Source organism: Zeus faber (assembly GCF_960531495.2).
Source record: "Zeus faber genome assembly, chromosome: 12".
NCBI classification, from domain to species: domain Eukaryota; kingdom Metazoa; phylum Chordata; class Actinopteri; order Zeiformes; family Zeidae; genus Zeus; species Zeus faber.
In genome coordinates, this window is record NC_137196.1 from 3,825,745 (window position 1) to 3,850,268 (window position 24,524).

A 24,524-nucleotide genomic window follows, 5' to 3' on the forward strand; every position below is an offset into this window, starting at 1 on the left:
TTCACGTTCAGCTCATTCATCTGTGTCAGTATGTCCACAGCAAAAGCTAAATCACAAATCCAATCTGTCACTCAGCTCAGGAAACTTGTCAGTATTCTCAAGTAGCTCCAAAAATGAGATAATCTCCTGTTTGAGCTCCCACACTTGTTGACATACTTTCCCCAAACTTAACCAGCGGACATTAGAATGGTAAAGCAAGTCCCTGTGATCAGCCTCAGTTTCTTCAAGAAACGTAATAAACTGACAATAGGGAAGTATCCTCGCTTGAATAAAGTTAACATGTTTTACAACTGGCTTCACCATGTGGTAAAGCTGCTATACGGATTTAAAAGGTGCTTCCTGGTGAATTATGCAGTCTAGGAAAATAACCTCCTGCTCAGGGTTTTCCTCTTTTACCCTCTCCTGGATTCTTTTGAGCAGTCCGACGTTTTTTCCCGTCAGATTTGGCGATCCATCTGTGGTAACGTTGGCGAGCGTACTCCAAGGTAGCTTGTGCCTCTTGATGACCGCCGACACACTGTCACACACTCCTCTCCCCGTGTTTTCCCTTTTAGGGATTCCATGGCCAAAAACTCCTCAGTTTTCTCAAAATTGTCATTAATCCCTCCGATAAAAATTAAAAGCTAAGCGGTGTCCTTTATATCATTACTTTCGTCCAGTGCCAAAGAATATAATGTAAATGACTCCGCTTTTTTGTTTAGCTTGTTAGCTAGGTCCTCGTCAATTAATTCAACACGGCGAGTCACTGTCCTGCGTGATAAGCAAATTTTTTCAAATTTGTTCTTGCTCTCAGGACACAAGATACCTGCTGTCTCTATCATGCACTCTTTGAGAAACTCCCCTTCGGAGAAAGGCTTGCTGGCTTTTGCTAATTTGAATGCCAGCAAATAACTTGCCTTCGTGCTTGATTCTTGGATGGCAGTTTGTCGGATAAAGGTGTTTTGCTGAGCCTGCAAGCCAGCTGCCACTCTGAGCGGTAGCTGTCCGTTATGCATTGATTGGTTGTTAGTGTAATTAGCATGCTTGGTAGAAAAGTGAGGGCTGATGTATTCCTTTAAAACCGCAATCGTTTCTTGGCAAATAAGACATACAGCCTTTGACCAGACCTAGGTAAAAAAGTATTTAGTTGTCCATTCCTTATTAAACACTCGGCACTCACTGTCGACTTTTCTTTTCTTTGGCCCACTCATTGTTGCAGATGGGTTCAGAGTAGTAGCAGAGTAATAACAGAGAGTAGCTCGGGCTACGCAAAATCAAGTCACTGCGCCTAATGCGCCAACTGGTGAAACACCAGGCATTACAGGTCAAGGTGAAATGAATGCAGTCATAATTATGAATTCTGTACCAATCTTCGGCAGGCCGGATTACAAAGACCAACGGGCCGGATGTGGCCCGCGGGCCGTAGTTTGCCCACCCCTGGTCTAGCCCGTCTGGTCCCATCCCACAGTTGAGCTACTGTAGCACAAATTGCTGAAAACGTTCATGCTGGCTATGATAGAAAGGTGTCAGAACACACATTGCTCAAAAAATTGGCTTTATTATCTTTTAGTGTGTAGAAGATAATAAAGCTTTAATGTATCATTATATGAACAGGGATTCAATGTTCTCCCAGCTGGGCCGACCAATCAGCGCTAATGTGGCTGATTAGGCGGACCCGGTACAGCTGCCACTTGGCGAGAAGAAGGCAGCACCATCACCTGCAGACCGTGGCTTAACTACGCCCCCTCGTATGCCAAAAGGAAATTATAACAGGCTACATATTTCAGGATCGAAGGAGGTGGTACAATTTATTTTTAAGATATGTGATTGAATTTGACTCATTCGATTTACTCAGCCTATGAGAGAGTTCCACACACTTGCTCATAAATTCGGTGAAGAGCCTTGTGCTTAAGTTTGTTATTTTATTTTTATTTTATATTTTAATTAGATACAGTTTGGTTAATGTATTCTGAATTTCCCTCCTTGGATTAATAGAAGGTTATCTTATCTTATCTGGTCTTAAATACATTTGCTTTATTTAGGATTTTTGTTTAAATATGGTCCACACACTGGTTGAGACGGGGCTCTGTCTCATTGTCAACACTGTCCGCTGTGCTATACCAGGTGGTGGCAGTTTCGACTTTACCAAGTGGCATTGGAAAAGAGGGGAAGCCGCAGGTTCTTTTTCTTTGTTCTTTTATCTAATTTCCAAAGATGAAATCCAGCCTTTCTTCATAGAGTCATTGCAGATTGAGCCAAATTAATAGACTTCAACCAAATGATTTAGATCAGAGTATAAGCTGATTTTTCATTTACTTGGGGTGGCTGGTTCAGGGCAGGGGGGGCTGAGTAAACGGAGAAATTTACCCAATTTTTGGACTGCTGTTTATTCCTCAGAACTGCTGGCTTACGTTCCGACAGTTGTGGTTTTTACAGCCGTACTCCAACATAGCCTCATTCCGGTTATTATCTCTCAGTCGTCCTTTTCTACTCACTACATATTGGCGTCCATATTGCCGATATGTTTACATCTACATCACCCTACTAAATAGTCTCTTCTCCTAGGTTCTTCTACCGCGTAGCACATTATATGTAACTTGCATTGAAAGCCAACCACCTCTAACCCTTAGTAACTTGTCATAGTATAGTAGTAGTATCGAACCTGCTTGTATCGACCACCCCCCCCCAGCCTTGCTGAAGTAGATCTGCCTCTCAGTGGCGGGCGTATCATTGCATTAGATGCTCTAACTCTGAAGTGTGAAAGTTGGCCCTAGTCTCTGGGAATGGCTGCAGTTATCCTAAGCACCAAAAATAACCGTCTCATGCGACAGCTGCTGGGGCCGCCTGGATAATGCTGTGAGGGGAGTCACTCATTCACATGAGGAATTCTAAGGGATTAGGGTGCAAAGGCAGAACAAGTCGATTTTTCAACAACAATAAATGAAATAAACGAAATTATTTTAGTGGGTGGAAGAGACATGTTATATTTCACAAGCCGTTCTGGGTCTCCAAAACGACAGATCTTGTGGGGTATTCCCAGTATGCAGTGGTTAGTATCTATCAAAAGTGATCCAAGGAAAGGAGAGCCGGTGAACTGGCGACAGGGTCATGGTCACCCATGGGCTCATTGATGGGGCATAGGGAGGGAAGTCTAGCCCGTCAGGTCCAATCCCACAGGAGAGCTACTATAGCACAAATGGCTGAAAAAGTTAATGCTGGCTATAATAAAAAGGTGTCAGAATACACAGTGTTCACAAAATCGGCTTTATTATCTTTTAGTGTGTCCAAGATAATAATGCTTTAGTGTATTACTATGTGAACAGGGACTTAATGTTCCTTGTTTCTCCATTTTACAATTGATACGAACCAACTGAAGATTGGGAACTGAAGATTTGCCAGTAGAATACAAGCAGATTAACACATCTATACCCTCTGACTGGCCATTGGTAAATCGCGTCGCTGCCAATTTGTATGAAGTTAAACTCTGGTTAACACTCCCGAGTCACCAAGTCTGGGACTGCAGGTTTGGGAAAATGTATGGAAGTACATGCATTGTTAACCACTATTGGCCAAAAGGCTTTCCCTCTCTGTCTGTTCAAGCAAGTGTTTTTTTTTTTTTAATCACAGTTTATTCTCTTCTTCACCTTCTTGTCTCTCAACTGAATTAATTCAATACTGTACACCCTGTTCTCTCTCGCAAAATCGTATTCCTTTAAAGGAACACTCAAATTTTTGGGGGAAATTTGCTCTGATATATATATATATATATATATATATAGATATATTGATATATATATTATTATATATTGCTGAAAAAGTTAATGCTGGCTATTATAGAAAGGTGTCAGAACTCACAGTACATCGCAGCTGGCTGCGTATGGGGCTGCGTAGCCGCAGACCGGTCAGAATGCCCATGCAGACCCCTGTCCACCACTGAAACTGCCTACAATGGGCACGTGGGCGTCAGAACTCGACCATTGAGTAATGGAAGAAGTTGGCCTGGTCTTGTGAATCACATTTTCTTTTACATCATGTGGATGGCCGGGGTTAGGGTCCGATCCAATCGAGCATCTATGGGATATGCTGGAACAAGCCCGATCCATGAAGGCCTCACCTCGCAACATACAGGACTTTAAGGATCTGCTGCTAACGTCTTGGTGCCAGATACCACAGGACACTCCATTCCTCAATGGGTTAGAGTGGTTTTGGCGGCGCTACACAATATTAGTGGTTATTAGTTTTGGTTTTAATGTTGTGGCTGATATGCCGTACTGATACGTATCTCATACAGGGGGGCAATGGTCACAAACTGCATTTTGCATCAGGTATTTTCAGGGTTTGACCCATGCATTTCTGCAAATCAGCCCTTTTAGCTACATTGGCGCTAAAGTAAGTGACTAAAGACAGTAAGTTGTGTCTCTTAATTTCTTCCCTTCTCGAGGGAAGGTAACCTTATGCATCCAGAGTAGGTTACATAAGTTTTGAATGCAATACGGAATTTGTAAAAAAAAAAAAACAGTTTTAAATGTGACATTTTAGCTGTTATTCAAAACATGTTTAAAAATACAGCAAAGATACATGTGAGTTTCCCATTTCTGAAAAGGATTTCAGGCTTAGATGTATGCCCCATTGGACTGCATTTAGGCATAGTGAGATGCTGCAGCAGAGAGGTAAGGTAGTGTGCCAGCATAGCGAACCTACTGAAACACTGGGATCCACAAATTTGTTTTCTGTTTGTTTTCCAAAGTTATTAACTAAAACATCCAGGTGCCCCCCGCTGAGCACACTCTGCTACGTGGATGGGCACTCGGCGCTCACGCCGGTTGGGGCGTCTGGGCGTCTGGTCGGCTGCGGTGGGGCGGGTCTCATGGGTGGGCATGGGGGTCCCGCCGGCTCGCCTGCGGGGCGGGTGGTTCAGTCAGGGTGTCGGTCTGTCGGCGCCGGCCGGGATCCGGCCCTGCGGTCCTTGCCTGGCGCCTGTGGCCCGGGTTCAGTGCCTACGGCTGTGTCTTGTGCCTGCACCTGGGGTTGGTTGTATGTGTGCGCCCCTGGGGTGTGGGGTCTCATCGTGCTCCCTGGGACTGGGTTATGCTCCTCGGGGCCGGGAGTGGTGGTTGCTCCACGGCCCTCTGGCTTCTCTGGGGGTCATCTGTGGCCGCAGGGCAGGGTGTTTTGGGCTTTCCTGCTGCCGTAGAGTGTCTACGCTGCTGCGGAGCTCGGGGGGCTTCAGGGCCCTTTTTGCTGCTTGGAGGTGCCAAGACATAATACCGACCTTCTACACCAGAACCAACTGGTATAAGTCATGTACACCCACCAGTGGACACCTTACACACACACACACACACACACACACACACACACACACACACACACACACACACACACACACACAACATACAGGCGCTTCCATCACACACACACACCCAAACACCACCACCCCTGCTTCAAGTGCACCCAGCACTCTCCTGGTTGCGATCCTCTCCTTTCCTCCCTCATTTACTGCCATAACTATAACAGGAAGAGGCCATGTGACCAATTGTAGTTCCAGTTTTCCTGGATCTAATTAAATGTTTTTCAATACATGGTGTCGTCCAGTGTTTATGTTTTTGTGTAAATGTTCTATGTTTATTTTTGTCTCACCCGTGCTGATTCTCCCCCTCTTGGAGTAGTGATCAGTTGTTTGTAGACCCAAACATGATAAATAGTTCTCCAAAGAGGGGGGTTGGTGGTGGCTCTCCATAACCAAAACTGTGCTCTTGTCATTCTACAGGTTGTCCACAGGACAGAGTTATTGCAGCAGTTCTTGATGATTTAAGAATTAATAAAGAGTTGCATTGCAGGTTGAGAACTTGAACTCCACTTGCAGAATAATTCTGTTCTAGATGCAATGGCTTACAAATACTCTGTGTTCTATGCCCAGCATGCTGACAGCACAGGTAAAAAAAAATAAAAATCAGTCGTGTGTGTGTGTGTGTGTGTGTGTGTGTGTGTGTGTGTATGTGTATGTGTATGTGTATGTGTGTGTGTGTGTGTGTGTGTGTGTGTGTGTGTGTGTGTGTGTGTGTGTGTGTGTGTGTGTGTGTGTGTATGTGTATGTGTGTGTGTGTGTGTGTGTGTGTGTGTGTGTTATGAGGGAGGGGTGTTCTCATCAGATGTGTTTTGTCTGGTCTGGCAGGAGGACAGCACAGAAGAGGTGAGACGAAGACAACACAATCCACAACTGCCGTCCAACAGGCTGTGAAGTTTTGGGGCAAAGGTCAACTCTCAAAATGTTATCTACATCTCTGTCACTGTTAAAAAAAATAAGAATAAATAGATACATACATTTTTGACTGGGCTTAAAATCTTGAAAATAAACAATAGATCATGTATGTTGCTGATTTCGTCTTTAACTATCCTACTTTGAAAAATTAGCTATATGTAGGGATTTATTTATTAAGTGGAATTTGTAGATTTATTGACTTTAGTAATTTGTAAGACATTTCCATGTGGTCGTTCACTTGAATAAACATTAAAATAGAAAAAAAGTAGAAAATGTCAAATATCAAAAAAAATAACTATGATTAAAATGTAACAATAAAAATAAATATATAATATAAAAATAAATATCAAAAAATGTATATGTGGCCATTCTCTTGAAAAAATATAAAAAGGGGGGGAAAAAGTAATAAATATTTCAAATAAAACCTTAAATAGAATATGAAAATACATTTAAAAAAATGCCATGTGGAAAAGAATATTTGAGGGCTGAGATGAATCTCAGAATCATAAGAATAAAGTCAAAATCAGAGATTGATATCTATATAGAAAAAATTTCCACCTCCAAACTTGAGTTTTGAGTGGCCGCTACGGTCTCTCCGTCAATCACAGATTAAATGAGATGGTGTTGATGACAAAAGTAACCACATCCATCCTCCTTTTCCATTTGGAGAAAAAATTAGGACTCATAAATATATAAGTAGATGTTTTAAGCAGTGGAAGTATGCTCTATGCATGAAATAATACAATGTTCACTGTATAAGATGCTTACAGTAACTGCCATGCAATTGGGATGTCCTTTCATGGTCAAATTAAAAAATTAAAATTAACAGTTGTAACATCGATGCATATTTTATAGAACAAACCACCTTTTTCCTTTATCTTTGTTGTGGGTTAATCATTATTAATTATTATTATTAGGTTCTCATGAAGTTGAATAAACTTGTGCATATCAACCGTCACACTTACACTACTCACAAAAAGTTAGGGATATTTGGCTTTCGGGTGAAATTTATGGAAAATGTAAAAAGCTCACGCTACAGTGATGTATCATGAAAGTAGGGCATTTAAGTAGAAGCATGCAATGGTGATTTCCTCATCTCAAACAATTTATTGAAACAAAAGCCATCAACAGTGGTGGGTATACCACAACAAAAAATGTCAATGTCTCAATAACTTGTCATGTGCCCTTGAGCATCAATTACAGCTTGACAACAACGTCTCATGTTGTTCAGAAGTCGACTTATTGTCTGCTGAGGCATGGCCCCCCACTCTTCTTGAAGGGCGGCCCTTAGGTCATTGAGGTTCTGGGGTACAGAGTTACGAGCCTCTACACGGCCACTCAGCTGATCCCATAGGCTTTCTATGGGATTCAGGTCTAAAGTGCCGGCCACTCCATTTGAGTCTCCAGCAGCCGTTCCCTAATGATGCAACCTCGATGAGCTGGAGCATTATCGTCCATGAAGATGAAATTAGACCTGTGTTGTTCATGGAGGGGCACAATGACTGGATTAATGATGTTATTCAGGTTGTATGGGCTTGTCACTGTACCATTCACAAACTGTAGGGCAGTTCTGTATTGACTAGACACACCTGCCCACACTGTAACACCACCACCACCAAAGGGTCGTCTGGTGACAACAGTGGCTGATGCATAGTGCTCTCCTTGACGTCTCCAACATCGTTGACGGCCATCATTTCTGCTCAACGTGAATCGACTTTCATCAGAGAACAGCACTATTGCCCACTGGTCCCTCGTCCAGCGTAAATGCTCCCTGGCCCATGCAAGACGATGATGCCTGTGTCTGGTGGTGTGGACAGGTACCCTTGCAGGTCATGCTTTATGTGCCGCACAATGGCACATAAAGCATTTTTTGTCATTATAATTATTATTGATATCTAATATCACTTCTCTTTAAAATAACTTTTTTGAATGAACCTTACACGTTTCCTGTTTTATGCCCTAATCTTAGATAAATTATTTCTGCCTCTCGTCCTGTTCTTCAAAGCAATGTATTATGAAACTCGCAAAGCAGTACAGCAGGCATTCAGGAGCAGGATGACATACTTTTTTATTCCATTATTAATTTTTTTCTCTTCGATTTTTTTTTAGTTGTTTTTTGTTTTTTTTACCTGTGCTGTCAGCATGCTGGGCATACAACTCAGAGTATCTGTATGCCAGTGCATCGAGGACGAAGTTAGTCTGCAAGTGGAGTTCTACTTCTCAACCTGCAATGCAACTCTTCATTCTTTCATTATCAAGAAATACTGGAACAACTCTGTCCTGTGGAGGACTTGTGGACCCCTAACACCCCCGTGGGGCCCGGTGTCCCCCCATGGCAGCAGCACTAAGGGCCATGGACCCAACCGCAGAGCCCTGGTGAGACATGAGGGACCCCCACATGCCCCAAAACACCATGGCATTGCCCCAACATGGGAAGACTCAAGTATTAATGGATGGAGTTATGTCAGTGATAAAAGTCGCCCATATTTGATCCCAGGCTCCTCCTGCTAGCATGCTGTAGTGTCCTTGAGCAAGACACTTAACCCCTAATTGCTCCTGATGGCTGCGTCCGTCAGGTGTTTGAATAATTGTAAGTCGCTTTGGATAAAAGCGTCTGCTAAATGCAATGCAATGCAATGCAATGCAATATTTCATTAAATAAATCAACTTTGTTTTTGGATATTGCCAATAGTTTTTCCACTGAGATGTATTCTATTAATACATGTAACCATTGGGATGTGGTTAGAGTATCTCTGTTTTTCCCAATTGAGTAATATAATTTTCTTTGCAATTGTTAAGGTGATCAAAGTGGGTTGGTGGTGTTGGGTGGGGTGGGTCGACACACACAGACACACACACACACACACACACACACACACACACACACACATGCACACAGAGTAAACTGGAGCCAATATACATAAATCCATAAATATATAGCTCAGGGAGGTCCCAATTTAGATATATATCACAATTCATAACTAAGTCAATTATGAAAGTATTTATGATTATGTTCCACTAAGCGATCAAGATCATTCGTCAGCTTCAGCAAATTATTTTCAATTGTTATTTGACAAAAAAATGTATTAAATTTTCCTGGATTTATCAGTCTCCGATGAACAGTCTTGAACTACTCAATTATTCAATAACTCAAAATATTCCGAATAATAGTGATTGCTAATGATGATGTATCACTACGCTTACCCCCATTTCTTTTCACTTTCCATGTAACCATATAGGGTCACGTTATTTAGTCTCATAGTATCTTTGTTGAAATTTCAAACATGTGTCACAAAGCAATGTTCAGGTTTTACACCTTTTGTGAAATCTGCCGGTGGAGGTCACCACAGAGGCTATATGACCAGCTGGCCCCCTCCCTTTTTCCCGCTCTCCCCTTCCTTTCTCTCTTTCCCTCTCTCTCCCCACCCCCGCCCATCTCCCTCACGCTCTCTTCTGGAAAAACCCCTTTCTGCCTTTCTTTCTCTTTTATCTCTCTCTTCTTTCTCTCTATACTTTTTCTCTCTTTGGCTCTATTCCGTTACAGACCCCTGGTGCATGTTCTTAAAAATTTGTACCAGTACTTAATATATACTCATCTTCTGATCCACTCTTTGTCTCCTCAGTCCAGCCGTCCAGTCCACATTTAAATTAACCATCATCTGGAAAGCCAGCCAGAAGGTGGCGCCGTCTCTGGACAGGACCGGACCAACAAAGGTGAGCAGAGCCATTTGATGAAATCTGCATAGATTCTTGACCTCTGTGTTGCTGAGTAGTGGCGTGTCTGGGACAGTGTACCTCCTGTAAATACTGATTCGGACCTGTGATCCAAATTATTAAATCAAAATTATTGATTGGCGAGCACCTAGAAAGTTCTGATTCGGACCTGTGATAAAAATTATTGAATCTAAATGAATGATATAGTATTAACCATCCAAGGGACTGTGGGCTTATAATTATAAAGGTTGTTGTATCGTTATAAGGTATAAGACCACGGTTGGTCACAATTGGACATGAAGTTGTCACACCCACGGTCATGGACAGTGGTGTGCTGCCTTCCAGGACCCGTCGGCCCGACCCAACCAGACCGGTCTCATTCTTTGTCATGCCAGTGACTCACAATAAAACCCCTTTGTTAAACCCCCTCTGCCAGCTGTCTGTGTCATGCGTTTGACTCCCCCCTAGCCTGGTTGTAACAAAAGTAATGATAAAAGTAAAATAGAGTTGCGATGGCACCAGACCGGCACCCGACTATATCACACACTTGACTTTATTATAGTTAAGTGTGTGATATAGTCTGGTGCCAGGTTGGGCACACAAGTTCGGTTGCGATCGTCCCAGAGCACGGGTTGAGGTCCAGAAAGTGCTAAAAATGTCGAAAAAATCGGTTCAAAGGTACATGTTTGGCCACGGTGGGCTGATATTTGCGAGATGAGAGTGCACTGTCTGTGATTATCTGTCCATCTGTCTGTCTGACCCTCAATCTGTCTGCCGACATGTCTACTGTATGTCAGTCTTTCTATCTGTCTGTATTGTGACTTGAGTAAAAGTGTTGTACCATGCATGTCCTGCTGGCTCTCCACCTAATAACGGATCTTAATGAAAGAGAGGGACGGCGTAAGTACATACGAGTTCCTCCAGTACCCTGAGCCTAGGGCTATTTAGTGGTTGTGGTTTTGAGAATTGCGGTGTTTTATGGTGCTGTGTGTTAGTATGTCTGTGTGTTTGTTAAGTGTTGTGTGATTCATTGCTGTTTTTTGTGTGTAAACTGCGAGATTATGAAGGTTTGTATGGTCTAAACCGTGGACCATTGTCTGACTCACGACTCAACCAGTCAACAGGGTCCATAGGAACTAGGGAGAGCAGAGACATTTTTGAAAATCTGTATTAGTGTTGACTGTCTGGGACGTGGTAAGACTTTGAAAATTGTGTTTCCCCCCGGGGGAAACACAATCCTGCACAGCAAGAATTTAATAAAAACATTGAGTTCCACCCACTCCAAGCTACACGCATTTAGTATAGTCAATAGTGTTAATTATTAACTAATACCCACATATAACCACAACAAACACACCCTGACCCAACTGACCCAACTGACTGAACCCGACTGACCCACCTGAACCAACTGAACCCAACTGAACGAGCCAAGTGAACCCAACACGAAACCGCCCAGGCGCCAGAGCCATCTCACTCGCTCACCAACGTCTTTGCCAACCTGCGAAAAAATAAAACTACACCCCAGCAGAAACCATGAGCCAGCAAAGCACATGGCACCCATCTGAACGATTCTGTGGAGTCAGAGGCAAATGGAAATGGAAATGAAGATCTGGCTGTGGGCTACGGTCCATGGTCCCTGGCGAGGCATGTCCACTATAAGCATGGAGCTCCTTAGAATTGGATGTGGAGACGATGAAAAACTCAACATCCCGCTGGATGGCCTTCATACCCTACGCCCCTCCAGTCCGATCCCTCTCTGGCCCGGCCCCTCCCCACCTTGTTATATGGTCATCGTTTTCCCTCGCCCCTCCATCAAAAGGACTTCTTGGGTTTCCCGCTGGGGTTTTACCAGACGTCAAGGGCTAGGTTTTTTCTGATAACCATATACAACATGTAATTTGTTGGCATCCCGTTTATTTCTTGTGTAATGATCATTTATTTTATTGCATTTGTTCCTAGCTTTATTCTTAGTATACATTTACATGTAACTTTTGTTGTTGGACAAGTTTGAGGTATCTTTTTGTCCTGTTTTTTTCTTGTTTTTGTTTTGCTTGTTTTTAGTTTTGCGATTGGTTGTTGGTTTGTTTTCTGTTGTGATGTTTTATCGTGTTCTCTTTTTTTTATGAAGACGTCCTATCTCCAAGGGGGGATGATGTAAAATAATGCAATTTTTTGCTAATAATGATGTGTCAAACCGCTTACCCCCATTTCTTTTCATTTTCCATGTAACCATAGGGTCATGTTATTTAGTCTCCAACCAAGTATCTTGGTTGAAATGTCAAACTTGTCACAAAGCAATGTTTAGCTTTTACACCTTTTGTGACATCTGTCATCTGGTGGCGGTCACCACAGAGACTATATAATCAGCCGGCCCCCAGAGATCGCGACCTTTTTCTCGCTCTCCCCTTCTTTTCTCTTTTTCCCTCTCTTTCTCCCCCATCTCCCTTGCGCTCTCTTCCGAAAAAGGCCCCTTTCTTCCTTTCTTTCTTTCTCTCTTTTTTCTCTCTTCTTTCTCTATGTAGCATACTGTACCGCATACTGTATCACTGTTCAGGGTTGTTCGTGATGCCGTATTGCTGCGCCGTACTGTTGTATACTGTGCTGTATTATCCCAAACACTACCTCACACTATTCACATTCACATGCCACTTTAATTCACATGCCACTTTAAATGCACATATCTGTATATACATAGGCATATTCCCTCTATCTATTCCATTTTATTTCAATTTATTTTTTATTGTATTTTATTCTATATATTTTTTATCTTATTCTACAAGTATTCCACTTACTGTATTACGTTTTAGGAGTCAGTTAGTCGGTCTATTAGAAAGGAATTTTCTACTTTTTATTTTATTTTATTTTTGTACTTTTTCCTAGGACTTATTGTGTGCTATCACCGGGTGCGTTGCATTACATTTCACTGCATATATGTATGTAAGTATGTATATGTATGTGACAAATAAAAATCTTGAATCTTGAATCTTCCGGAGGAGACCCCTGTTGCATGGTTTGAATACTTTGTACCAGTACTTAATACATACTCATCTTCTAATCACTGTCTTGGTCTCCTCAGTCCAGCCGTCCAGTCTCAGACTAAATGAACCATCATTAGTCACTTAATTCTCAAGTAATTCTCAAATAATTCCATCACACAGGTTTAGTTTAGGGCCCTGGAGGATGAAACAATGCAATCAACTAGCTAAAAAGCGTGAAAATGTGTTTCATTATCGTAGATAATCTTATTCCCTTCTGTTGATATTTGCTATCTTCACTGAAAAAGATGTCCTTGTCTTATACAACAACAGCAACAGCTGGATGCTGACATTGCAGCATGAACGCAATAGGTCAGCAGACTATTTTTATGCCTCACTCCTCATGAGGCGTTTTTCAATTTGCGTGTTTAATTTAGCTTAATGAGATTAAAACCATTACCTGTGTAACTTGGTTTACAGTGCGCTCTAGTGGGTACTAGGACCTCAACAAAATAGCCCCACAACTAATTGTGTGGAGGAAATCATAAACCCAATATTTCTATCTGTATCCCCATAGATTTCGCCCTACTGCAGATAAATACATAGATGAATACATTAGAATCAGAATGGGAATCAGAATCAGTTTTATTCGGCAGGTGCATTTTTATGTACAGTATACAAGGAATTTCGTCTGGTGAGTTTTGGTGCATTTCACTACAGACCATTAACATAAAAAAAAAAAAAAAAAAAAAAAAAAAAAACAGCCTAACAGTTCGAAAAAAGGACAAATAAATAGAATCAAAAGAAATAAGTGAGATAAAATAACAACAATAGATTAGCTACCTAATGGATTCATAATTTAGAATCGAAATCGATTGTTGAGATTTAAGAATAGATAATTGTTGAGATTATGATCATATGATTATAGAGCGATTCTTAATCCATTTTGGTGGATTGGTGTCGGTTTCATAAAAGTGAAAAGTTAATTTCATTGATAAACTGTAACGTTAACTCCCTCATACTCGCACCGCCCGGCACCTCACTGACGTCATGCATCAAAGGACCAATCACAGGGGGCAACCTTTGACCTCCGAAAGGAGCAGGGGGGGAAAACACATGCGTTGTTTTGCGTCACGAAGCCGCCACTCGTACGATTTCCAGGGCACGCTTTTCCATCAGCGCAACATCGCGTTTATTGAAAACAATGAATTCCCCACCGCTGAAGAGGGTCTACTCAAATTTACCCGTTTGGATAGTCGAGGATCACCACGACGTGAGTTGTGAAGCCGGGTTGTGTTTTGGCTAGCTAACATGTGCATACCGGTACAATTGTTTACCAGTGCACCCGTGTACATAAGTATTACATTGTTTACCAAAGTATGTATTTTCTTTTCTTTCGAATTGTCTTTTCCAGTTGGCGGTAGTAGCTTTATCGAGGTCCCGGGGTTTACTGGAAGTCGTGTAAGAATACTTCGGGTGGTCACAAGTTTTTATTATTAACAATTTTAAGTAAAAATAAAACTAGAAATATTAGGCATATTATAGGGAGAAAAAACACATATATATGTTTCATGGATAGATATTTTAAAGCTAGAGAGCGCTGAAAAGGAAATAAATTACAGTTGGACAGATGTTTCACACATAATGGCCACTGCTGATTTACATTTCCGCGTCACGAATGCATTCTAATTATTTTATCAAATCAATCGGAAGTTATTCCCGCTCATAAATGTACCTTTTTGGTTGAAAATGTCGCAATTAAGATGAGAAGACTGATCAAATGTTGCGTATGCTCCATATGAAATAAAAGAACAAGGTCAACCAACGAATAACTTGACAGTGATGTGCTGTGACTTACTGCGGACATTTGCCTTAAATTTGGAAAGCATGCCAAATATTTAGAAAAAATATATATTTTCATGTCTATTGAAATAACATTTTGATCCTCACTCCTCCCACTGCAAACTTTGTGAAAAATAATTGGTGATGAGGAGTGGGTGTGCGTCTTGATTCATCAAAAATAATTGGTATTTGGAAATTATTACTCAGTCAATGCAGAGTGGTTGGTGGGGATTGAACTGCCCTTTATTTATTATTTTCCTCACTTTTCATTTATTTGTGACAAAGTAAGCCATTAAAAGAACAAATCAGCACACTCCTCGCATTTCTTGTGCTGATTTCAACCAGTTTCGGCATTCTGAGCCACATAACTATCTGTTAGGGTTGGGCCGGTGTAAAATCTTCCGGTTTAATATGAAGCCAAACACCGGACCGGACCGGTATACCAAACATTACTGCTATCTGTCACACTTGACTCAGCAGCCGCTCCCGAGTTTGTGGCGGTAATGCACCTCTACACTTAATAATAAGAAAAGAGTATAGCGACACCACAATATGCAGGAAAACTGAGTGACACATTGTGTTTTGTCTCACAATAACCACTAAACTTAGCGTTTTTTGAATTTGAAATTCTCCTTCATGTTACCCTCCTTGGCTCGGCACTAAATTGTGCACGGCCAGCCAGAAACTACTGGCTCCTTTAGCCCGTTTATAAACAAACATAATATTATATAAATACCTTGTAATAGTGCTTATTACTAATGCAACACAAGTTGGATTTACCGCCGTGACGCCGTCGGCACAGGTGGCTGATGTAGGATACTTTTAAAATTTGACAGAACATCTCATAATGACAATTGCTAATAACAATTATTGCGTAACCGTATTAACAAAGAGATTGCAAAGAGATTGTTATTGCTTTTGGTTCTGCACTAGGTGGTGCGCCATATCTATCGTGCCATCGCGTCAAAACACCTGCCGCTAAAGAGTGTCAACATGGTTCATTTGGACTCTCACCCCGACCTGCTGATTCCCGTCAACATGCCCGCAGACACTGTCTTCGATAAGGACCAACTGCTGAGGTACATTCAGTTTGGAATTGTAGCGGGTTCTATCTTTATATAGTTATAGTTCTTCGACCTTGGATTTGCTTACTGAATTAAGTTAGTTTAAGGACATACAGTTTTTGAGTTGAAATAGGATATCTACATATAGGATGTGAATAACATCAAAATAACACAATGAATTCATAAACAAACTTTATTTCAGCTAAATAAACCACCAAAAATTAGAAATTTTTCATTTCAAGTGGGGAAAAAATTGCAACAGTTTTTTGGATAAGTTTTTTTCCAACATCATAGTTTATCCACATCTTTGCTTTAAGATGGTCACCTACTTTTCTGATGCCTTTGATTTATTTATTTTTTTTGTTTTCGTTTTTTTGTTTTGTTTTGTTTTTGGTCACTTGAGGTGGCGGCGGTGTTCTTTTCATCTGAGGGTGTAGTTCTGCAGTTCTTTTTTTTGTGTGAATTCATCCATATCAATGCTAATTCATCAAATTCAGTGCAGCCTTGCCTGAAAAAGCAGACCCCATCACCAACAATGGAAACAGTATGTAGAGGAGCATATGCATATAGGCAAATACATTGAACGGCTGTTTCCTTTTTTTTGGGACTGTTGGTGATCTCAGCGAGCTGAGTATAGAGAATTGGATCATGCCCATGGTGTACGCTGGTCACATCTCCTCCGTGGCCTGGTTGCATCCTTACTGGGCCCAGCAGATCCAAGAAGGAGAGCATAGGTTGATTGTAGGAAGAGACTCGTCCACCACCACTATCAGGTATACACACACACACACACACGCGTGCGCACACATACATAAACAAGCATTTATAGTGCAGAAACACCGTTTATGGAAGATTTTGCATCAACTTAATGTGTTGTTTTTTCATTTCCAGTCCAACACATAGTACAGCATTCCTGACAAAATTTAAACTAAAAAAAATCCTATCAAATGCATTAAATCATGGTTAACTTCTCTAGGTTTGCTGAAAACAGGGAATCTCGTGACATGTGGAGCGGTGGTGGTCAATATATTTAATGTGAGAGTAGCAGTCGTGATTCCCGAAAATTTGCAGTGATGTAGTCAGATGGGGCCAATGGCTATATCAGCATCGCTGAATTTCAGGGATTGCAATAGTATAGTTGTGCATGGAAATCACATGTCACTCGAGGTCAATGGCTTCAAAAAAGAGATTTAACATGTTAAGACTTAAATGTTTGCCCCACTGGACAACATAGTGAGAAGCTGCAGCGGAGCCAATAGTAAAGAATTAAGCAAAGTTGTGTGAACAGTTATAAATGACGGGAACCAACATTTTGATATGGCCTGGTTGTTGCCTGGTGGGTGAAATGAGAACATATCCTTTAATTACAATCTGATAAGTGCAACTCAAAGTGTCAAGCACTGGTTCTGTTTGGTTATTGACAATACCAAGGCTGACCTTAATTACCAACATATTAAAAAACAAGAAAATGCTTTGCCAGTGGGAGGAGGGATAGTCATCTTTGTGGGGGTTGACTATGACCATAAAGCAGATCAGGGGTGCAGCATTTATCATTGTGACGTATCCACAATGGTGAGACACAAGTTCAGGGTTTCAGGATCCAAACTACGTTTTACCAATAAATCGTCCTCTGTAAACCCCACTTCCACTTTTAGGGTGAGCAGCACTGATGACTACTTTCTCAGCGATGGCTTGTATGTTCCAGAGGAGCAGTTGGAAAACCCAAAACCATTGAGACTCAATGTGGTCAAAGTCAATCCAGTGGAGCCTGGCCACAAAACATACACAGGTAGGTGTGAAAACGAGCCAAAGAAGGAAAATGAAGGGCCAAAATATTGTTGGGTTGTAGATACTTTTAATATCCTTCTGAGGTGAAGGAGGATGGATCAATATAAGCCACCCGTTGTTCACACTTTCTCTGTTCTCACCCTGACTGGATTTTCTTCCAGGGAGGGACACCCCAACTTGTCGAACCAAGAAGCTCAGGACAGAGAGTCAGGGAATAGTAGAAGGCGTCCCCACCTGCGCAAGCAGACTAGATCCAGCAGAAGGCAGTGGAGACCCAAACAGCAATGGCCATCGAACAGGAAAGGAACAACAGAGCAGCAGCGGAGCATGCCCGGGGGGTGATGGCGAGGGCGGAACGGATGAAGGATCAATCACTTACGTCATCAACAAGTTATCCTCGGTCGCCAAAGAGACGGACCCATACATCCTGGATATTGATTTGGACTTCTTCTCTTGTAAGAATCCCTTCAAGGAGCTATACACACAAGTAAGTGCTTTTTACCTGTTCATGCGACAGATCAAAGTCCAAACAGAGTCCAATATGGAGTCACACCTAAATCCTTACATGCAAATCACATTCATGATGGGAAGAACTTAAGAGTAATCATCAATTATGAAAGGGTATTCGATAGCTTCCAATAGCTTCAAATTGATGCCGGGAACACATTGAATCTTGTCAATGAAAGTGTCATCAACATACCAATTTATAACCATAAGTCCAGTGCGGGCTGGAAGTCAGATGCTGTAGCTTTAAAATGTGCATTTGTGATTTTAGACTTCCCCTCTCTCACCCAGGAAGAATACACCATCCTTCAGGAGCTCTACAGCTTCAGAAGACCTCGCGCAAATGCTAACAAGGTGAGAGTGAAATATCATTCCTTTGCCAGGTAGGGGGCGGGTGTTGCTCAGGAAAGTTTGGGGCAGCAAAGTCCTGTTACACCATGGTTAAATTTACATTCATAGATTCCGCTGTTCAGAAAGAATGAGAATCAAGAAACGTTCTTGTAGTGCTGCAGTGGAACCAATCCGAAACAATTACAGCCGTTTTGGAAGTCAGTGCTTTAAACTGCAGTTCAGGTCGGAATAACTACTTCCGGGTGCGCCATAGTACTGACGCACCGGCAATGGCTCCGCATTCAACTCGTAGTTTTGTTTTTATCATTATTATTTGTATTGTTCTTATTTTTGCACGCAGTGCAGTGTCGCTCTTATAATATGAACAACAAGCACTCCTGGACGTCCGTTCGACACTTAATGCAGACTTTTTCGCAACTTACCGGAGTATGTGCTGCGATCCCTTTGTCCAGCCGCCGCTGTGTTTTGAGTTTACCAATACGCCGGCGGAGGATAAAGAGAAGAGGCAAACGTGCCTGAATTCTATGCAGATCTCGGATGAGATACTGCAACCCGCCGCATTTTACTGGCAAATGTTCAATCCCTGGACAATAATATGGTCGAACTACACGCACGGATTCATTTCCAGCGGGACATCGCAAACTGCTGTGTGCTGGCATTCACAGAAACCTGGCTGGACGCTACGGTACCGGACTCTGCCGTTACACCGGCTGGATTTTCCATCTACCGGCACGACAGAACCACGGAGTCAGGTAAACGCAGAGGCAGTGGGGTCTGCATTATGGTTAACTCTCGCTGGAGTTCGGATATATCAGTACTTTCAAAACACTGCTCTCTGGACCTGGAGCTCTTAACTATAAAGGTCCGTCCCTTCTACCTCCCCTGGGAATTCAGCTCCGCTATGATCACGGCAGTCTACATACCCCAGCAGGCAGTTAAAACGTGCGCGTTAGAAGACCTTTACGGAGTAATCAATGGACTGGAGAACGCTCACCCTGAGGCAGCTTCTATTGTTTGTGGAGATTTCAATATGGCTAATATGAGGAAAGTTTTGCCTAAATATCACCAGCATATATACTTTCCTACCAGGGGTGATCAGACTCTCGACCATTGTTATTCACAACTACCGGACAGCTACACACCCCTCCCTCGCCCTGCCTTTGGTAAGGCGGATCACACCTCCATTCTTCTCCTACCAACCTACAGACAACGATTAAAGCAAGGAAAACCGGTTTGTCGAAGAGTCCAACGCTGGAGTGAGGAATCCACTGCCACTCTCCAGGACTGTTTCGAAACCACGGACTGGCAGTTGTTCTGTGTTGCAGCTGATGGGGACATCGATGCATACACAGAGTCTGTCTCAGTCTACATCTCCAAGTGCATTGATGACGTCGTCCCGAGAGTCAAGGTCAGGACTTAACCCAACCAGAAGCCCTGGGTTAATGGTGATGTCTGTGCTAAGCTCAGAGCACGGCCTCCGCCTATAGCTCTGGGGACATGGAGGCCTTGGGGAAGTCCAGATATGACCTTCGGAAAGCCATCAGAGATGCCAAAAGAGCCTACAGGGACAAGCTGGAGTCGGACTACCACAGTTCCGACCCCAGACGCATGTGGTGTGGACTGCGCACCATCACAGACTATAAAGGGAGAAACAGGAGTGATGCCCAGCCAGCTGCCTCTCTTCCTGATGAGCTCAACACCTTCTACGCATGGTTTGAGGCGAGCAACACCATTCTGGCTGCAAGGCTAGCGGAGGACCAGAATGACTGCACTCTGTTCCTGTCTACAGCTGACGTGAGGAGAGCTCTTGAAAGAGTAAACCCTCGGAAGTCTTCAGGGCCTGATGGCATTCCAGGCCATGTCCGTGCGCCGTGCGCCGACCAGCTGGCGGAGGTATTCACCTCCATATTCAGCCTCTCACTGATCCAGTCTACTAGGGCACGCCCCCATCCACATCGACTGATCTGAAGTGGAGAGAGTCTCCTGCTTCAAGCTCCTCGGTGTGTCCATTAGTGATGACCTCTCCTGCTCCAGGCAATCGGACACGGCAATAAAAACTGCCCAAAAGCGCCTATTCTTCCTGAGGAGACTCAAGAAGTTTGGCATGTCTGTCAGGACTCTCACCAGCTTTTACCGACGCACCATTGAGAGCATTCTCACTGGCTGCATCACCGCCTGGTACGGCAGCTGCTCCACTGCTGATCGCGAGGCGCTCCAGAGGGTTGTGAAGACAGCGGAGCGCATCATTGATTGCCACCTCCCCTCCGTGCAAGGCATCTACCACACACGATGCCTTAGGAAAGCACGGAAAATCATAAAGGACTACAGCCACCCAGGCTACGGACTGTTCACACTGCTGCCGTCTGGCAAACGTTACCGGAGCATCCAGGCACGGACTACCAGACTTACAGTTTTTACCCTAATGCCATCAGGCTTCTCAACCTGCAACATCTGTGTAAATTAAATGTACTGTAATCACCACAACTACATGTATATATCCACCGGCACTCCTTCACTTTATGTTTATATCCATATCTTGTGCAATAGACTGACCTATTTCTGTTGGAACTGCTACAATGTTCCAATTATTTTAGTTTCGAATGACCTTGTGTTTTACTGTACACTTGACAAATAAAACACTTTGAACTTTGAAATGCTACGTCCAGAACACCCCGGACCCGATGGAAGTCAATGGAAAAAGAAGAAACCTCTTGCTAGAAATACAGTCTGGAGTCTGGACTTTAACTTGTCAATACCTAAGTTAACATCTTCTAGTGGATGTTAGGGTTAGGTTGTAGGTCGGCCCTTGGTTGTCATTTTGAAAATGATTGTTTCTTGAAGAGAATATTATGGCTTAAAGAGAGGTATTTTGGGGGGCGTGGTTACTTTGATTGACAAGTAGCACGCTCAAGGTGAGCATGTTTCTTTATTTGCCCAGCTGACTCATTCCTTTCACAACCCCCACTTGTTCGAACATCCAGTGAAAGGGGGAATGGGGTTTTAAAATTGTAACCTTCATTGCACCTGTACTATTTTTCGTTGTAATTTTGGTTCATTAAACAGCAAGTTTGAAAATGTCCTGATAAATAGTGGTAAATGTTGGATCCCATTATTTATAACTGCTCATACTACAACCTCGCTCAATGCTTTACTATTGAGAAATTTAACACTCTGTGCTTAAATGCAGTCCAATGGGGCAAACATTTAAGCCTCAAAAATGTTAAATCTCCTATTTGAGAATGGAATACTTGTCTGGTTGTATCACCTGCATGCTCCAGACACAGGTCTTTAACACTGCTAAAATAGATTAGGATAGCATTATTTGTTACAAAGAGAATGTCATTTTGAAAACTCACACATCGACACAAAACTGTAAAAATGGACCTCTTCTCAAAATAAAGAACTCATTGTTTTGAATTCACTTCATGCACGAATGCCTGTTTTGTTTTATGGCTCCAGGAGGAAATTGGTGAGAGCGTGGAGCGTCGTGTACGTCAGTTAGAGGACCTGGAGGCAGCTTTCGGAGATCTGCTGGAGGATGACGGCGAGGAGACCATTACTCGCTGGGCAGGGAACCCCGGGTAAGGTTCTGTGCAGCCTGGCGTTGCACGGCCCATGTTGAGTTCTGGACATTTTTATATTTGTTGTTTTTATATGCAATTGCAGAATGGGTTCTCTGTCCAAGCTTGTATCCAGTTTGAAGACGAGGGACCAGTCTCCTGACTATGAAATGGTAAATCTCCTACTGCTGTTTATTAATAATATTATTAATAAATATAGATTTATTTTTTAAGTTGGTCAGGCCAAAGTTACAATGTGTGAGCAATTTGCAGCTTGTTTAAAGCATATTTGAACAAGTTATTCTCAATTTATTGTCACATTATTTAAAATAAGATACATGGCAGAATTCAGAAAACAAATAAATTCAAAAAACAATGAAGATCTCTGTACAGTCATAAATATATAGATGTGTGTATTATGAGGGATCCAAGTCCGAAGGGCTGAAACCCTATTGTTTTTGTGCCGAAATTTGCCATATGCATAGAAATTCTCTTGCAAATGGTTCACAAACATTAAAACATTAAAGTTATCTAGATTGGCCACATGGTGGCACGATAATTAAAGTCAAACATGGAATGTGTATGCAGGCATCCGTGCTCTACAAAAAAGTCCACCAACAAGTCCGCCAAACTAGATTTCCTGCCATTTTGAATTTTTTGAAAATCTGTTTTCATAACGCTTTTCAGCTTTTGACTGACACCAAACATGGTAAAGGGCCCTAGACTCACAAAAGCATCATAAAATATTTACAATGGAATAGGCAATATGGCTGCTATTAACCATGAAACTTGATAATGGGTGTGGTTTTACACAAAATCATCCATAATTTATTGACTGTTAGTGCAGTCCTCACAATTCTGATTGGGGATATTAGGTAGAGGTATTGGAACCTATATGCTGAAGAATTTAAAAATGTAACAGTTGAGGGCGCTTCAAATGCGAAAAACCTTTATCTACTTATGAGTCATTCCATGACTGTCATTGCGCTTTGGCTGCCATTTGGCTCTTCTATTTTCAGAATTTCAACAGCAAATATAGCCGCAGGCAGCAAATACATGGGGTCGATTATCGCCACCAATTACACATTTTCAGGGTAATAATACAAGCCTGAAGGTGTCTCTTTGGAATGAAATCACACCATGTGGAAGTTCCCAACAACACGCTTCCATTCAAACGGATTTAATACCTTCCCTTAGGTGGCACAGTGGCGCTGTGCATTGCACCTGGGGCGCTGTTGGCACCGTGCTCCGGCGGGTTATCTCCCAAAATAGGAGCCTTTCTCTGTGGAGTTTGCATTTCCTCCCCGTGCTCACATGGGGTTTCCTCCACCTAACGTCAGTAAGGACCCCCACCAAAATCATCCACACATCATCGTCTGACCAGCATGGACACTTATCACATCACCCACTGCTCCTGGCTATGCCCCAAGAGGAAGGACAAGCCAGGATGGGTTAAACGCAGAGGCCTCATTTCACCGGCCACCATCCAAAGCATGTGCGTGTGTGTGCGTGCATGTGTTGTAGTGTGGTGTGCTGTGACGATTAAAGATTGTTCTTCTCCTTAGAGACATTTCATCAACTCTCAACTTTCGGGACTAAAATAAAATGTACACGATTCAGACCCTTTGCTCTGGAGCTGCAAGTGAACTCCATGTGTGAGGACACTCTTTTGACTAAATAAGGCGTGACGTGGTACCGGGTTATATGTGAACAAAATGCGTTAATATTTACAATAGGGCAAAATAATAAAATATCAAACTAAATGCCCCGCCGACGTCAAGTAGGTAAGACAATATACACACACACAGACACACACACACTCCAAGCCAAGAACAATAATAATAAAAATCCAAACAATAACAATAGGGTTATAGGCTGCAGGATGAACCCCTAATTTATCATTTTTTTACATTTCATTGTTTAATACACATTAAACTTCCTAAAAAACCCACTCAATTTTCCCACCTCAGGCACAAAAGCCTTATTTTTATCATCCATAACACATTATTTGTGACGGGGTGGAAAATGTCATCATAAAATTGCTGGCATACAAAAGATTTTGTCAAAAAAAAACGTAGCTAAATTCATGAGCTAATAATTAGCAGTAAATAACATTTTTTTCCCACAAAGAAAAAATAAAAACTGTTTAAAGTCTTTATTCTCTATCTACATTATTATCAATGACAGGTGGATATGCTTGACAGATGCCATCAAACATTTATAAAACATAAAATGATCAGTATTAAATAATGTCATAATTGACCAGCCTTTAAATTGAGCCCCTCTGAAGGCTTAAATTATGTTCCTCTTCATCATGACACCCAACAGTTCATTAGTTGTGGAGGGAATTTAGGTTGGTGTGACGGGGGAGTAAAACTGAGGGGCACAAATAAATATCACTGAAGCTTATCAAACCACTTGTCCGCTTCTAATACTTTTCCTTTTCAATCATCTCCAGTATTTGACGAGATTAAAATAGCATGAC

General features: G+C 42.2%; 2 protein-coding genes across 2 annotated transcripts in view; both read left to right on the forward strand.

Annotated features, from left to right (window-relative positions):
- Positions 1 to 9,945, forward strand: part of LOC307238019 (junctophilin-1-like) — a 52,458-nt gene extending 42,513 nt beyond the window's left edge. Inside the window, exons 3-4 of the transcript XR_013844422.1 lie at positions 6,155 to 6,235; positions 9,865 to 9,945. The gene's annotated coding sequence lies outside the window, so the exon portion shown is untranslated. The remainder of the gene's footprint in view (positions 1 to 6,154; positions 6,236 to 9,864) is intronic.
- A 4,136-nt stretch (positions 9,946 to 14,081) lies between these two features.
- The window catches only part of cUnh5orf22 (chromosome Un C5orf22 homolog), a 19,008-nt gene continuing 8,565 nt past the window's right edge, over positions 14,082 to 24,524 (forward strand). The window contains 8 exon segments of the mRNA XM_080010720.1: positions 14,082 to 14,203; positions 15,706 to 15,851; positions 16,460 to 16,609; positions 17,492 to 17,625; positions 17,786 to 18,111; positions 18,420 to 18,482; positions 21,939 to 22,060; positions 22,146 to 22,212. Coding sequence (XP_079866846.1) covers positions 14,135 to 14,203; positions 15,706 to 15,851; positions 16,460 to 16,609; positions 17,492 to 17,625; positions 17,786 to 18,111; positions 18,420 to 18,482; positions 21,939 to 22,060; positions 22,146 to 22,212 — 1,077 coding nt within the window. The 5' untranslated portion in view covers positions 14,082 to 14,134.